The sequence below is a fragment of the Homarus americanus genome, unplaced genomic scaffold (assembly GCF_018991925.1).
Source record: "Homarus americanus isolate GMGI-L3 unplaced genomic scaffold, GMGI_Hamer_2.0 scaffold25827, whole genome shotgun sequence".
NCBI lineage: Eukaryota > Metazoa > Arthropoda > Malacostraca > Decapoda > Nephropidae > Homarus > Homarus americanus.
Genome location: NW_024738300.1, coordinates 11,638,470 through 11,656,185, shown reverse-complemented (window position 1 = coordinate 11,656,185; position 17,716 = coordinate 11,638,470). Strand labels below are relative to the sequence as shown.

Genomic DNA, 17,716 nt, shown 5'->3' with positions numbered 1-17,716 from the left:
AAATTTAATTGTAACTATCCAAAGTTCAAACTATATGAAGGCTTTGTCAGTTGTGAATTTGATCTGTAATTATAGCCAGGTTCAAACTGTGTATGAATGAGCAGAAATGTGGAGGTGTAAAAAATAAAACAAATAAGTATTGTACAAGTATTTAATGTTTATATTCCTGTTTTCTGTACTACCTATATATATCCCACTCACCCGAATAACATTTTCTCTTCACTTTTATAATTATCGTTTCCTTGTTTCTCTTGCCTTCCTCTCCTCCCATTTTCCTCCTCCTCCTTTATTCTCCTCGTAACCTTCTTATCTTGACAGTCATACTTCCCTCCCACTTTCATATAATTTCCTTCTATCCCTCCCTCTTTCTCTTCTTCATTCATTTCGTCTTCCTTCTTCTCCCATACCTTTCTTTATAGCCACTCTATCTCCTTGCCTTATCTATCTGCCTCTCTGTTTTCCTTTATTCCTTCCTCTTTCTCAGCCTCTCTTCCTATCTCCTTACTCTCTTCCCTCCACTCCCTTTACTCTCCCTTCAACCTTACTCCCTTCCTCCCACGAGGGGGATTATGTTAATAAGGAAATGACGTGAGGGTAGGGCTGCCTTAATCTAACGCAAGAGTACACGTATGCAAAAGCGTTCACACACACAAACACGCACATAGACCTCAACGCAGTCATAAACGCACACACAATAAAGGTACATATATACATACAAACCCTCAGTCACGCATATGAGTTTTCATGCATAATCAATTACATATTTACAGTATGTCTAACTTAATGCTTCCGTCCTTTCTCACAGAGAATAAAGTATAACACAATAAAACAAATTCTTTAAAGGATAAAGAAAACGAATGCGTATTTTTTTTCAACAAGTGGAACTACAGAATAGATTTCTAAGCTAAAAACAAAACATGTTTTTAGTTGAATTAGTGTATTGACCAACATGAGGTATAACAAGTCTGGTGGGTCACGAGATCCGATCATCAAGCGTCGAATTTAGACCACTTTGGTGATGAGGGCAGGGCTAGTTCCTGGTGAGCCGATGTCACGGGATGTTTTTCTTCCGTGATATAGATTCCCATGTGTCACATATGCACATGCGCGAGTTTGGAACATACTTTCGTTACCCCTCCGTAAAATAGTTCCCCGTCAAGTGGCAGTATTAAAAGAATTCCATGTTATAGATGTTTTTTTTAAGGAAATTTACTCCAGTATTTATACTTTGGTAAATTATATCTCAAGAGACAGGAGAAAAAAAGGAGAAATATTCAAGACACCGGGGTCTAGGTTTCAGCGAGTCGACTCAGGTCTCAGAGACATCAGAGTGCGTGCAGCGGCTGAACAATACGGACGCACGGGGGCAACAGTCCAGTCGCTCTTCACCCACCACTCGTTGCTCACGCACTCGTCTTCAGCTACCACACTGCCTCGGTCATCTTAGTGGATGCCAATATCGATCATATATTATAAACCTCAAATCTTGTCTCCTGTAAAAATGATTGTAAATTAAAATACAGTAAATCAGCTGTTCGGAATTACAACGTTACAATTCTTCAGATTCATTGCACTCTTATTACGCTACGACTCTTAAGACCAGCCGCGACAACTGAGGTTAATAACTTTAGTATTCAGAAGTTATTTGACTTTTAACAGCTACCAGGAGATACCACAGTTGGCAGGGGGCGTGATGGCATCGTCGTGCGTGGCGCTTCTGCTTCTGGTGGCCGCTGGTCACATCAGCCCACTGATAACTACACCACTTCACGAAATCGCTTCACGTCATGTAGAAGCTTCGTACCCGGAGTTGTTGCTCTCGGAGAAGTCTGAGACAGTATCGGGTCTTACCGTTGCAAGGCAGCTGTTTCCATTTACTTTTGATGATCTCAGATTGTCGCACTCTGAGGCGGAAGGTCGTGTACATGTCAACGCGGATTCATTGATAAAGCCTACCTTAGATGTGCCGCAACAACCTGCAATGATAGGCTTTCTTGAGACTGAGAGAGCTCGTCTGTTAAAGCCTCTCACGGATAGATTGCAAGAGCCTGTCATTAGGGTCCTGCCTCAAATTGACCGATACATCTTGCTAAGACCCTCCAAGGGTGAATTGTATCAGGCTAAAAGAGCTGACCTGCTGAAGCCGCCCGCGAATATAGCGCAAGATTCTGCAGCAGGAGTCCCTGTGAAACCTGCAGATGATCAACATCGGTCTGATGCGGAAGATGTGCCTAAAACTGAGAGAGAAGGCTTGCTTCAGCCTGACACGGAGACCCTGGATCGGGTGATGATGGCGTGTCTGCGGGTTATTCGGTATTTCAGCGGCCACGTCACCCAGATGAACCTGGACGCAGTCATAGGGACGCGCATCGCAGAAGGTGAGGTGCCCGCCAGGCGGTGATACGGGGGGGGATACTTACTATTGTGGTGTGGTTTACATTAAACGTATTCTGAATACATATGTCAGTCACGTTAGTATTTGTATCTTAATAATATATTCACTTCTGAAAAGGTAATTAAAGTTAGTCATAGCTAGTAGATAAATAGGTCATATATATATATATATATATATATATATATATATATATATATATATATATATATATATATATATATATATGCGTGTAATCATCTCGGGCAGGCCTGACAGCCTGTGGTGGCCTGTAATTTCGGGATCGCCAAGAGTAATTATTTTGAAACGGCTCTGAGCAGACTGGTGCACGGTCTGTCATTATCCCCCTCCCTCCCCCACGAAAGCATACAAACATCCCCCTCCACATACTCCTACACACGCCTTCCTTACAATTATAATTTGCTCTCGGAGAACTTAGTTTTAAATAAATTGACACTACAAAACTTAAACTATCTAATCAAAATGTATGGTCACCAATCATGGTTATCGGGATGGTTGTGAGGGAAGAAAACATTTATTTTTTTTATTCTTTTTACCGGGCCTACTTGAAACTCCAGACCCGCAACTCATGCTGTCTTGACTTTATACCTGATTTACGTTTCCTCGCAAAAACTGTAAACATTGTACGGTCCAAGATTACTCACTGTATAGTGGTAAATACAACAAGCTTCCTTCTACTAGGATGCGGATGTATACTGCGGACCCATCTATCGAAGAAATCACACCACTGTCAGAAACGGTGATGGGTATTGCAGAGGTGATGGATGGCCCCGGCTGGCGACTGTAGCATTAGTGGAGAGTTATTGAGAGTGAGAACTAGTTGGCCGTGCCCCAGTAGCTGACTGCACTTGTGTATGGCATTTTACTACTCACACCCCCACCTTTGCCATCCCTTTTGGGACTTACAGAAACTTGTAAATGCCATAACAGTGATACAATGCAAGAATTAACTTAACCATTGCATTATGAACCTGCGTATTGGAAGATTACAATGTTTTGCGCATTTTACTGTAATTGCAATGGTTGCTGCGACTGTCAGTGTAAAAGTGGTGGCGGCACCTTCACATGCCTCTTTGATGAGCAAGAAACCTGGGCAATTTACAAAGGCAGCAAGAAGAGCTTTAATCCACCCTCGGGTCGTCATTAGCTGTGTGTTTGTGTGTATGATGACATCGTCCACGTAGATCCACCAGCAGCAGCCTCATGATTACTCGTGATAATCCCTCTCAGAAAGAAGCCGTTTTCAGATGTGTAACAATGAGTGGCTTGAGTCGTGGTTAGAGATTAACAAAGACTGGCATGTAATATTTTTAATCTAGCAGTTAAAGGGGGAACGCTGCTAATTATAGTGGTCTCAGTGCGGGATTCCAGTTAAAAGAGTGAGCGTAAGGACCTTTGAGACTCCTTGTGGTGTTGAGTGTGGAAATTTACTTCATGGCCGATCTATTCCTTGTCTTGGTACAGGACACACACACGCCATTATTTGTTGGATCATCGCCATAAGCATCAGAAAAGCGATAGAAAGGTTTTTATTACGGAAGCTAGATACATCACTGTTTCAGACACGGTTTAAAAGTACGCGTACTCCCTACATATCACCAGACAACAGATAGCACACGCCTGACACCATCCCTTAATTAAAAACCTTTATCTTATCTCTTACAGCACAGTTTCGGCTAGTGATGGAGGCACTGGAAGGCGACAAATATTCTACAGGGAAAATGAGCGTAGAGGAGGCGCGGGCGGACATACACACCATCATGAAAGAGGCAGCGCGACTTAGCAGTGAGGGCCAAGTATTCATTATGAAGGCTGACCCCACCTACTACAGCCGTGAGTTACTCCCTCCTCAGTGCCCAAGTGTGAATTATCATATATTTCTCCTTGTGTGGATCAATCCCCATCAGAGAAAATTCCACCATACAGTTTCTCAGTAGGTTGCGGTGCAGTACTGATCTTGTTAAATTAGAGGTGCTGGAATTGTTTCCGTCTACCTAGTGTTACTAGCATAGTATAACCACTGTTACAGAGCTGGGAGCGCTGCTGGATGCTGGGTTCTGGGAGGTGCCGCTTACTACCCGTCATCTCAATACCAGCGCCCTCACTCTACCACACAACCCTCTCCCCGTCCTTTCAGGTGAGCTTATGTACTTTCAAATCTTTGTAATTTTCCATTCGACAAAATCTCATGAGACGAATAATGAAATGTACAAAATCTCACCAGTTCCAGTTTCTTAAATATTTAATATACATGTACGGTACTGTATTATTAAGTGGAGTATAAGTCGCTAGGATTTCCATTGTTTAGTTACAATGCCAGGTAACTAGGACGTGTGCATGTTTACGCCCATTGTAAGTGCAATTTACATGTGAATGACTCCGATGCAGGCGAAGAACAGTTGGTGGAGAACCAGTCGGACCAATGCGTAGCTGAAGAACTGAATGGGGAGCGTGGTAGGACCTTGGGTAGGCGTGAAACAGCCGGTGCGCGCGAGGGGCGTCAGCAAAATGTACATGGAGATGGTCAGTGTGCCGTGAGCCAAGAGTGCTGGGAGCGCATGACTGCCCCGGGCTACTCCAGCTACTCACTCACTCACCAGGTCTTCTACCTCATCATCGGCATCCAGGTAACACCTAAGCGTGTCTCGTTCTCCTTGTGTTGCGTACCTGCCTTGTTATTCTTACCCCTCATCTCTTTCTTTTCTTTATCTATAATAAATTTTTAAAGCACTATACAACAGTCCTGGCCATAAATAGCCTCTCAGCAGCCCTTTTCTCAAATTAAAGTTAATATCCCTTTTCATACTTATCACCCTCATATAATGTTCTCACTATACAATTAGCTGCATGCAAATAAATAAAATAACCTTCAGAGATTTCTTATCCAGATGAAAGCATTGGACAGTCACTAAGGCCATGTATATGTTCCTGTGTGGTGTAGGCAGGTTGTGGGCACCAGCTGGAGCGTCTGGCCGGGGCAGGTGGTGTAGCCCACCTTCTGAGCCAGCTATGTGCTGCCGTGCTGTTTGAGGCTGTTACCATTTCCGAGGCTGACTTCCCCACGAACCGTCGTGACCTTTTCATGGAACAAGGTCAGCTCAGGTCACAGTGCTCTAAGTTCATGCTAGGTTACCAGCTATCAAAGAGGGAGGTACTACCGCCTGGAAAGATATTGGAAGCATAATGTGATGTCTAATGGTAGACCCTGCTGCCATATGGCATCACAAAAATTGTGACCAAGTCCCAGGTTGCTGATCTGACTTTCTGCCGCATTTACACACAATTGCAGGGTCTCAATTATTTCTCTTACTTTGACTACACAACATACGTATATCATTTCTCACTCTTGATATTTTTAATTTATTTTTATTTTTTATGGCTCTTTATTATTATTATTTATTATTATTATTATTATTATTATTATTATTATTATTATTATTATTATTATTATTATTATAATTATTATATTTTAGCCCCCCTAGGCCTTGATGTGGGTTATTAAAAATGACCTGTGGCCGGGTGGGCTAATGCCCGTAAAAAATAAATAAAATAAAATAATTAAAATAAATCCCAGTGTCATGCTAAGAACTCAAAGCAGGATTTCTTAAAATGAATAAATAAAGACGATCACTTTAACATAAAACTAGCACCTTCATATTGTACATACATCATATACATGTATAGTAATACAGGTCGACTATGTCTCTATCCATAGGTGCGCTCTGTGGTATCCTGGGCTACAGAGACTTCTTCAGGAAGGATTGGCTCGCCCGGGTGCTCTCCTGGCAGCGTGATTCTGGTTGCTTCGGTGACGCCCAAGTGTTCGCCGGCCATCACTCAAAGCCACCCACTACCCACATCAGGTAAGTGTCACATAGCCTACCTATACCATATGAGTGCCAACACCCATACTAAGCTAATGACACCACACCTTCACTACCAGCAGCCACACTAGGTACAGTACACACCAAGTAGGTAAGTGTTGCACCGAACAGTACTACCGTAAGTTAAAAACATATCTCAAACTTAATTTTGTTATTCTAGAAAGTAATAAATTTAGTCACCTTCCCATATTGAACTGCGGCCCTCATCACACATTTGACCATAAAATACAGCTTACTAACATAAAAATATTGGGGAGGAGGAATAACTTCGTTGTCTTGTGTGCAGAGTTCGTCGTGAGGAGCGTCCCATGGCGGGCCACTGCCTAGCCCACCGCTCTGCCGTTGCTCTTGGTTATCTGAGTCTGTTTGTCCGCTTTCTGACCACCGACATCCTGTTGTAGGTTTGGCGGGGATACTGCTAACACCTACTGCACACCACCCTACCAGCCTACCTACACACGTACTCACCTGTGTTTATGATCATCTTATTTATGTTATTTATGGCATTTTCAAGTGACCGTTGAGGGTTTTTTCTGCTCTGCTGTTGACAAATTTGGGGAATAAAAAGACAGTCTCAAGTCATGAAATACATATTCATTAACACAAATAAAACCAAACTCAAGTAAGGTGATTGTATGTTTGAAATCCACATCGTAATTTATACGATGACGACGATTTCAGCAGCTACTTGGGAGCTGCTGTGACGTGTTGGCGTTACGTTATTTGCATAGTGCTGGGTTGGCAGTATAATGACTGACCATGACTAATATCAACTGTTAATTATGTTTACCATACTTGTAACTTGTACGTAGCATAATAAAGCATACCAACTATATTTTCCTTGATTTGCATCATTATTATATGCATTCAAGAACATTGCGTGGAAAAAGGCAGCAGCTTTTCGTCTCTTCATATTGTTTTTTTGTATTCCAGTTTATTGCAATCTAAAAGTACAGTATGTGGAACCATAAATGTTCTGTTTATAAAGGGTGAGAGGTAGGGGATGGCTGGAGTCTGCTTGATGATACCAGCAAACCTGGTGCGTGCGTGCGTGCGTGTTATATATGGCTTTGGCACTCAGGAAAAACGTCTCGTACACTATTTTTTCTTTTTACACTTGTCTGTCCTAGTTCTTCCATTATTTGAGGCTTCTGTACCTTTGATCCACTGAACACTGTAAGACTTATTGAACAAATTTATATCCCCATACTGGAAGAGGGTAATTGCTGATGACATACCCATTGCTGATTTTTCGTAGAAAATTTACTTAAAAATGCCACAACTTCACTGTTTTGCAGTGGGCACTGTCAAAGTTTGGGCAAATGTATTAAAATGGGATTACTTTTAAGTAAACCTAACTTAACTTTATTTGACAAGAAAAACAAGCCACCAAAACATTGTAAGAAACCTATGTAACTTCCTAGCCCCCCCAGACCCCCTGGCATATTAAACAGAAAGAACTCACTATGATACATTGTACATGGGAGAAGCCGTTCAAACCAAGCAGCTCGTAAACAAACAATGAGCAGAGGACTTGCTCCTAGTTCAAGCATAGGGGCTAACGAGCCGATCATTTGGTAAAGAGGATGAAAGAAAAGGAAAAGTAACAGAGACGTGACCGATTGCCCAAGCGGCTAACGAGCCGATCAGTGGTAAGTAAAAGTAACACGCACACACACTGGCAGAGAAAGAGGTAGAGAAGGACATTTGAAGAGAGAGGGAAGGAGGAAGGTAGAGAAGAAAGTTTGAAGTGAGGATAAGGGAGGGAGAGAGGTAGAGAAGGTAGTTGAAGAGGGAAGGAAAGAGGGAGGGAAGTTTGAAGAGAGAGTGAAGAGCAGTGGGAGAGAGGGGGATAGAGAGGGAAGGTTGAACAGGAGGGAGAGAGAGTGTGAGGGAGGTAGAGACGGAAGTTTGAATAGAAAGAGTATTCTTACCCTAATTCAACAACGATAAAAATAAAAGCACAAATAAATAAATAAATAAACAAATACATAAATAAATAAATAAATAAATAAATAAATAAATATTATCTTTACTTCTGCTGTAACATCTACAGTATAGTTTTCCCCAACATATTCCGTTTTCTGTGAGGGTTTGTTGTCAACATTCACCAGCAACTTGGAGCCAGTATGGTCCCTTTTCCAGTAAATTCTACGAAATCTTTGACATAAGACTTGTATAAAGGTTAGTTTTGATGCCTTTACTTATCAATATATTATATAAGTAGTATTTTTGCGTAATATAATCCGAGAGAATCCATAAATTCGAAAACTAAAGACAAAATAGCGTCTTGTATCAAAGATGCTACGTTAAATGTTAAAGATGTACTACGAACAGAAGCTCTTGTACATTTTCCTAAGAGACTGAATCAACAGTGTATCCTTATTTATATACAGAAAGTTACCCTAGGATTGTTAGGTTAAGTTACGTTGAGTTAGTAACATATACTCTCAAAGATAGGAGAATAAAGAGGGCGTCAAGTCACGTTCGTGGTATTTTTTTCAACAATACTCGCCGTGTGGTGGCCAGTGGTCAGAAAGCGTCAGTCGTTGGAACAGGTGGAGTAACTCCTTCATTGCTGGACTATTTCGTCGTTTGTATTGAAGCCTCTGGCTTATCTACTGTGTTTTGATGGATTATTGAAGTGAATGATAATAGAGACTTTAGAAATAACTGACATTATTGGTATATAAACGGTGGTGATGTGTCAACAAACAGGACCCAAACACCGACAGGCTGTACACAAGTCTCCTGCAGGTGAGGACGCTGCCATTTTCTCAACAAAACTTGTTGCTACTTGACATTTTTTTTGTCATGTGTTTATTGATTCAGTATGTTGGTGGTACACTAATATTTCAAAGATAACAGTAAAATGTGGCAATTTGGGTGGGAGGAGTTGTGTTGGTGAAGGTGCATTCAACAATAATACGTGTGAACTCCCTATTATTGTTTTTCTGTTCTATTTCATGTAGATTTTCACCAATATATTCATCTTAACCCTTGCAATTTAAATCCAGAGTGAAAGTTAAGAAACAGCGATGTAAAATATAAAACAAAAAAAAAGAATTTTGGTTTTACCAGTAGCAGCGCGCCGCGTCAAATGCCAGTTGAACCCGTAACTACCCAATCACATAACAACCTTGTCAATTATTTTACACCATTGGGTAACTATATTCTGATACCTTAACCCACTATTATACACCACTCGCTTTCTATTATGATCCAAAGAAATGTTAATAGAAATAACGATATATGATGAACCGTTCAAAAAAAAATCTTTAGTGAACGTATGATAGAGCCTAAGATGTGTCCATAAAGATCTACTTATTCCAACACAACCCACCTCCACCACACACACAACCCACCTCCACCACACACACAACCCACCTCCTCCATACTCTTGTCTGCCTTCCACCACGCACTACACCAAGTACACTATTGATACTACATCATCATCACTACATCAACTAACAACGTCCACTACATTATTTACACTACACTATCCATACATCACCATCACTACATCCACTACACTATCTATAGTACATCCACTACACTATCTACAGTACATCCACTACACTATCTACAGTACATCCACTACACTATTTACAGTACATCCACTACACTCTCTACAGTACATCTACTACACTATCCACAGTACATCCACTACACTACAGTACATCCACCACACTATCTACAGTACATCTACTACACTATCCACAGTACATCCACCACACTCTACAGTACATCCACTACACTATCTACAGTACATCCACTGCACTATCTACAGTACATCCACTACACTATCTACAGTACATCCACTACACTATCTACAGTACATCCACTGCACTATCTACAGTACATCCACTACACTATCTACAGTACATCCACTACACTATCTACAGTACATCCACTACACTATCTACAGTACATCCACTACACTATCTACAGTACATCCACTACACTATCTACATTACATCCACTACACTATCTACATTACATCCACTACACTATCTACATTACATCCACTACACTATCTACAGTACATCCACTACACTCTCTACAGTACATCCACTACACTATCTACAGTACATCTACTACACTATCTACAGTACATCCACTACACACACTACAGTACATCCACTACACTATCTACAGTTCATCCACTACACTATCTACAGTACATCCACTACACTTTCTACAGTACATCCACTACACTATCTACAGTACATCCACTACGCTCTACTACATTACATTCACTACACTATCTACAGTACATCCACTACACTCTACAGTATCCTTTTCACTATCCATCCACTGCACTATCTACAGTACATCCACTACACTATCTACAGTACATCCACTACACTATCTACAGTACATCCACTGCACTATCTACAGTACATCCACTACACTATCTACAGTACATCCACTACACTACAGTACATCCACCACACTATCTACAGTACATCTACTACACTATCCACTACACTATCTACAGTACATCCACTGCACTATCTACAGTACATCCACTGCACTATCTACAGTACATCCACTACACTATCTACAGTACATCCACTACACTATCTACAGTACATCCACTACACTATCTACAGTACATCCACTAAACTATCTACAGTACATCCACTACACTATCTACAGTACATCCACTACACTATCTACAGTACATCCACTACACTATCTACAGTACATCCACTACACTATCTACAGTACATCCACTACACTCTCTACATTACATTCACTACACTATCTACAGTACATGTAGGTTTGTTTTAGGTTATCATATTGTAGGAAGAATATTGTGAAACTACAGCTCCTCCGCGACTTACGACGGGATTAGGGACCCAAATCCAGGTCGTAAGTCGGAAATGCTTAAATTATACACAAAATCTAAAATGGGTGTCTCTTTTTCTTCTCAGCACCACAAAACACTCACTTTTAAGCTTGCCAGCCATTTTAAAGTGAATTTTGTCTGTGTACTGACTTTGGGACTCAAAAACACGTAAGTTGACCAAATTTTGGTACAACTGAGGCAGATCATAAGTGCGGGTGGGCGTAAGTCGAGTAGGTTGTAAGTCGGGGAGGAGATGCACTATAGTATATAACAAGATTCATGATTCTCTAGAACCTTTATATGAAGTTTTTAGGTCACTTGAAATACATAAACCAAACGAGTTCATTCTTGCTTCCAATGTTTTTTTCAGTAGCCACTGTATAAATGTTTTTAAATCTAACTTTCTTCATAAATTCATGCCACTACCTGCCGGGAATTCCCCACTGGATAATTAGTTGAACTTCCCCTCAGCAGAAACCTAGCCACTAGAGTGCACTACAGGTATATTGGTGTTGCTACTGATAATTTGGCTTATATGTCAACATATTTTCGGATTTATTCCAGATGATGATTGATCCTCCACTGGCAATTTCATTTGGACACTGTAAGGAGGATAAGAAGAAGTGTGGGATATTGTACAGAGGATTACAAAATAGTTTGGTGGTCTGAAGATTAGAGAAAAGGGTAAATATTCGTTTAATGGCTGTGGCTCTTTTTCTTATGAGAATATATATATATATATATATATATATATATATATATATATATATATATATATATATATATATATATATATATATATATATATATATATATTAATAACTATATATATATATATATATATATATATATATATATATATATATATATATATATATATATATATATATATATATATATATATTTTTTTTTTTTTATGTGATTTACTCAAATCTGATCTTCATTTTTGGGGCAAATGAACGTTCTTTGTAAAACAAAATTGACTTGGGTATACTGTATTATGATGTACAGAACCTGTACTAGGGTTTATTAGGGTATACAGTACAGTATTAGAAAGTACTGTTGTAAGGGGGGGGGTTGTTTCCCTTTACTACTCTCTTCTTATCCTTATTCTTTTTATTCTTCAATATAGTTATATACTTATATTTTTATTTCAAATATTTCTTATATTTATTCTCTTCTGTTATTATTCTTCAATACTTATATTCTTGCTTATATTTTCTAAGTCACCAATTTGTAAGAGTCCTGTTTTCCTCTGTATACTGTTTTGATCTAGTTATATTCTAAACCATGGATTAGTGTGGGAAACCATGTTATTCGTTTTATAACACTTATTATACTTACAACGGTAGCCTGCCACCACCCAGACTTTTATTAGAATATAACATATCTCATGGAACTGTTAGGTAGCCTGCTAGCGAACTTCTAGGCACGTGAGTTACTAGTTATTTTCTGAGAACCATTGTGTAGAAGGAATAGAATGGTGATACTTGTAGTTTACTAATTTAATATTTATTAACATATGGAGTGAATAAGATGTTAATTAATTACACTCAGATCAGACTGGACCGCTTTGGTTTTACTTTAAATTAATAGTAAAATAGATCAGTCTTGATTACAACATTATACACTCATGATATTGCTTCATTGTCAATACAGATGATTACATAACACACTCGACAAAATCCAAAATTAAGGTGGTATCAAACACCTCCTGTTAGTTCGGAATGAACAACATGGCACTTTAACTAGCATTCAGTGGTAGTACACCTGCTGTTTGTTATATTCATTAATGATCTTGATTTAGGCATAACTAGTAGGATTAGTAAATTTGCAGATGATACCAAAATGGGGAGAGTGATAAATTCAGACAGTGACTTTGAACACCTTCAAAGAGATCTAGATACCTTATGAGGGTGAGAATTGGGCAAATGAATTTTAATACTGATAAAATGCAAGGTACTACAGATAGGGAAGACGACACAAACGTGGGCGTATAAACTAGGTAACACGGAAATAGAAAACTCAGTTTGTAAAAAGATGTAGGTGTATTTGTTAGCAACGACTTGAAACCTAGAAAAACACGTATTAGGCTGCTCGCAACAAGGCAAACAGGATTCTTGGGTTCATCTAGGTCTGTAGCAACAGAACTGCTGACGTTTATCTTTAAAACTTTGCCTAAAAGCATTAGTGAGGCCACATGATTTATGTGGTCTTGGGGGCTCTGGTGTCCTCATTAGAATGGATATTATAGATTCTTGGAGAGTACAAAGAAGAATGACAAAAAATGATTCATAATATTAGAAACTCTATATGAAGAAAGACTGAAAAGCTTAGGCTTACATTCATTAGAGAGGCGTGAGAGTTAGGAGATAAGATAGAGGTGTACAAGTGGGTAAGTGGGATTAACAAGGGTAAAATGGAAGATGTTCTGGAAGCTCAGTAATAACGAAATAACTAGAACAAATGGCTTTAAATTAGATAAATCTGATTCAGAAAGGATATAGGCAAGCACTGGCTTGGTAATAGAGTTGTGGATATGTGGAACAGGCTACCGAAAAGCTATAGTAGGATCGGGGACGCTTAGGAGCTTCAAGACGAAGCTGATAGGCACACATGGAAGTGTTGGGATGAAGTGGAAATATTCTGCCCCAAGGGCCAGTCGGCCTCCTGCAGTATCCCACTTTCTTATGTTCTTATGTTCTTATGTAAGGTAGGAGTTTATAGTAGTAGAATCGTATAGTGAGGAAGTAGGTAGCGTGACTTGAGGGTGTGGGGGTGACTATGTATTAACACAGGCTCAGTACAAGTGTAGTATATAAAACACAAAATGCGTGTTACAGCTTTTATTTACTAGTTGCTTAGAGGGAATTAATGGGGATTCGCATAATAGGGTATGATAGACTATGATATTTTCGCATAACTTCACAAGTCGATCGTTGGGAGGTTCATCACCCCACTTATACCGCCACACAGCCAGCAATTACTTTTACACGTTGAGTTGACAGCACTCTGTCGATGGACCCGCTGAGACTCAAGTACTCTTAGTGACAGACTTTGATGAGCGGGACTGGGGGACGCCGTTGTTGGCCCTCCTTGGTTACAAGATTCCTCTTTCTCTCCGAGAGGGCTACAGGTCCTATATATATTGAGGAAGAGCTGTGGGATGACCTCCTACTGAAGTGGGTGTGTCTTGACCGGGTTGTTGGGTTGGGTAACAGGGGTGCTGGCTGATTAGCGGTCCTTGATCTCCCTTAAGTTGGGGGTCTGACAGCTGTTTGTCCGGTGTGGTCATGTCGCAGGTCAGTAGTACTTCCTAATTATTACTCCCCGGGTGTTTTGGGCTATGGTGTGGTTACCTAACACAGTTATATCAAGTTATATAGCAGGGTTACTCAAGTACTTAGTGGCCGGGTCAGGTCTTGGGACTGTAGGATGTGTCGATTTGGTATGTTTGTTAAGCCACGTGGCCTATACTAAATGTTATATGTGTTAAAATTCTCCGATGTAATCTGTGGTCTGATAACCAATCATTACAAGCAAACAGTACCGCTGGGACACCAAATATTCATGAGTTCAATACTTAACCTGGGATAACTATATTTCTAAGTAGTTAATCCCTCAATCATAGATACAATAATACTGTGCCCATATATGTAAAGAGTGCCCCAGGGTGTAACAACAAACGAAGAACGCTGTTAAGGTTGGTTGTAGTCCAACACACACGGTGAGGGGTTCGGCCCAGGTGCGGACTCCACAGTTTAATCCTTCTAATTAACCACATCGTCCAATACAGCCAGCTGCTGGGTATTCAGCTACCACACACTGTGCCCGGGAGATAATGATGGAGTAGCTTAGCATTAAAAATGGGAAAACAGGGACTCGGGCGCCTTTGGAAACGGATGCCCAGAGGGGAGACTAATAAAGAAGGCATAGCTACATGTTTTGTATTATGGAGCCGCATATGAATTGTTTGATTTATTTATAATCTGGCGTGGTACGGCCGCTGGTCATTACACTGTAATTGGTGAGTATTTCAATTGTACAGTACAGTATTAGGGATGTACTAGAGTATATTAAGAAGTACTGTACTGTGCTATTAGGACATATGATGAGATGTAATAGGATATATTATAAGAGTATTTATATGTATCTGGTTGTGAAATGCAGCAAAAATGCTTAGACTCAAGCATTGCTTCCAGTGTTATAAACAGAAGAGCAGCAGTTGAAGGTTTTAGACATTGTCACCAGAAACAACTGGTGGTGACTCATACCAGTGTGGGGAGGGATGTATGGGGGGACGCTTTCATGGCATCCTGAACCCAGGCAACAAGAATCATCTCTTTGAATTTGACGACCTCAGATGTGTGTCGTACAGGTGCATAATTGTATTAATTTTAAATTAAAACACTTTCAATTCTCTCTCACACCAGGCAGTGTCCAAAGGAAAGGCTGCAGGGAACACAAACTCTGCCGATTTGAAGAAGATGGAGCAGAACTGCATCACCTTAGTGTCGGTGGTGGCACTCTGGCAGTCTTCATGATTAGCACCGCTTACCCTCTGCTTCTCTGTCAGCAAGAGACACTCAGGAATCAAAAGACTCCCGCAGCAGAGATAACAGGAAGGTAAGGCTGGATGGTTGTATGCTCAAGTCAAGATGACTATCAAACACACACAACACCGAAATAGTCTCGGTAATCCACTCCGAGCTTGGTAGTGGCTCTGGCCTCTTTTCATTCTCAACAACTGCCTTGTTGACTACACTCACCATATTTTGGGGTGTGGCCAGAGATGACATTGTTTACATGGTACACACCTCCCTCCTGGATAGGAAGCTGAGGGGTGGGGGGTATCTTGTTGTCCTATGGTTCTGTACTGGATACACCTGCTCTACTACATCCCCCCCAAGTCCGTCCCAGTTTTTTCACCGAATCCTCCCCTTTGTTTCAAGAGTTATTTGTGCTGTTCTCTGCACTACTGTGTGTGATCTGCACTTATGACTATGTTCAAAATGCTGCTGCTCCCTGCCTGTCTGATAAATTCCTACTTTTCCCCATTCTAATGTTATACTGTATTGAGGGATGGGACTTATTCTCTGCTTCTTTCCTAGCATCGTCACTTCATTGGGGGTAGTACAGCATATTACGGTTCAGAGCCTCTGTACAGATATATTCAGAACCTTTCATCTTGTCATGTATTTTCCTACTTTCAGCTTCTCCGACTGACCTTTAGGAACTCAAACACAGTTGTATTGTTCTATGCCTGGGCCGATCACAGTGTTGCCCTCTCCCATATCAGAAGGCCTAACAAGGTTGTAATCTTTCAAAAACTTCTGTAGAGTCCCTAGCTGCTGCAAGGCCTGTTCAGATCCTACATTTCTTGTCACCTTCTGAGGCCCTGCTGCAACCTGAGCTGCAGCTTTTCTCTACTACTCCCTCTATCCTATCGGCAACTTCTTTAATCTTAGTGCTCTAGTTTGGTAACCACTGAGAATCCAGCTTTATTTTTACTATAAGTTTCTATTTCCCCCTTATGATCCTCAATAAATTTGATGACTTTGGTTGTACAGTCAGGGCAATACTCAGTAGTGCAGCCTCTATACTTTTAGCACATTCTGTAGCATTATAAAGTTGAATGAAATTAAAAACTGAATACCACATATGAGGATGGTAGTTTGATTGATTGAATGTGCTAACAGAACACACCACTGCACTAACTTAATCTAACTGTGACCAAACATAGTCTAATTTATTTTTAATTTAACTACATTCCAGCTTGGATTTAATCTGCATTTTATGTGACTTATCCTAATCTAAGTTTTAACTAATTTAACTTGATCTTATAAAGCTTAATTTGAATTAACCCTCATCTAAGCAGTTCAAACTTAACCCCTAACATACTTTAAGGTGACCTATCCTAATCCAACTTAGCTTAACATGACTTTATGCTAACCCTAACTTTACTATAATCCATCCTATTCTTCACATTTACTTCAGATTACTATTAAACCTGTACAAACTCTCTTTTGGATTTTTGTCTATGTTCCAACAATAATGTACATAGCTTGTAGGCATAAGTTAATCATTCTACAGTATTGCGCTATATCTTTAAGACCCAGAAAATATTAAATTTTAATCTGCTTCATTAGTACAGCTCCTCTCCGACTTACGACCTACTCGACTTATGACCACCCGCACTTACTTAATTGCCTCGGTTAAATTAATATTTGGTTAAATTGTGTATTTTCAAGTCCCAACGCCGGGTACAGACACAATTTTTGTTTGTAATTCACTTTAAAATGGCTGGCAAGCTTAAAAGTGAGTTTTTTGGTGCTGAGAAGAAAAATAGACACCCATTTTAGATTTTCTATGTAATATTTAAGCATATTCGACTTAATTTACCATTTTGACTTAGGACCTGGATTTGGGTCCCTAACTCCTGTCGTAAGTCTGGGAGGAGTTGTGTATGAAATTTTATGTACTGCAAGTTTCCAGCCTCCTAAACACCCTCGGTAACACTTTTAACCTTTATTTTTTACTTTTATCCTTCTCGCCACTGATCGG

At 40.0% G+C, this 17,716-nt stretch overlaps 1 protein-coding gene and 1 long non-coding RNA gene across 3 annotated transcripts; both read left to right on the top strand.

Moving 5' to 3' along the window:
- Positions 1-1,323: 1,323 nt before the first annotated feature.
- LOC121873872 (UPF0764 protein C16orf89 homolog) lies at positions 1,324-7,130 on the top strand. Of its 2 annotated transcripts, XM_042377705.1 has the most exons (7): positions 1,326-2,378; positions 4,079-4,246; positions 4,443-4,550; positions 4,802-5,040; positions 5,355-5,505; positions 6,129-6,276; positions 6,584-7,130. In XM_042377705.1, the coding sequence occupies exons 1-7, from the start codon at positions 1,694-1,696 to the stop codon at positions 6,696-6,698; spliced, it is 1,614 nt and encodes a 537-aa protein (XP_042233639.1). In that variant the 5' UTR covers positions 1,326-1,693; the 3' UTR covers positions 6,699-7,130. The 2 variants fall into 2 exon arrangements, with proteins under 2 accessions (XP_042233640.1, XP_042233639.1); XM_042377706.1 differs by lacking the exon at positions 5,355-5,505 and having other exon boundaries at positions 1,324-2,378.
- A 1,540-nt stretch (positions 7,131-8,670) lies between these two features.
- LOC121873871 lies at positions 8,671-15,610 on the top strand. Its single transcript, XR_006090317.1, has 3 exons — positions 8,671-9,054; positions 11,717-11,836; positions 15,586-15,610. It is a non-coding gene; the product is annotated as an uncharacterized LOC121873871 (long non-coding RNA).
- Positions 15,611-17,716: the final 2,106 nt, after the last annotated feature.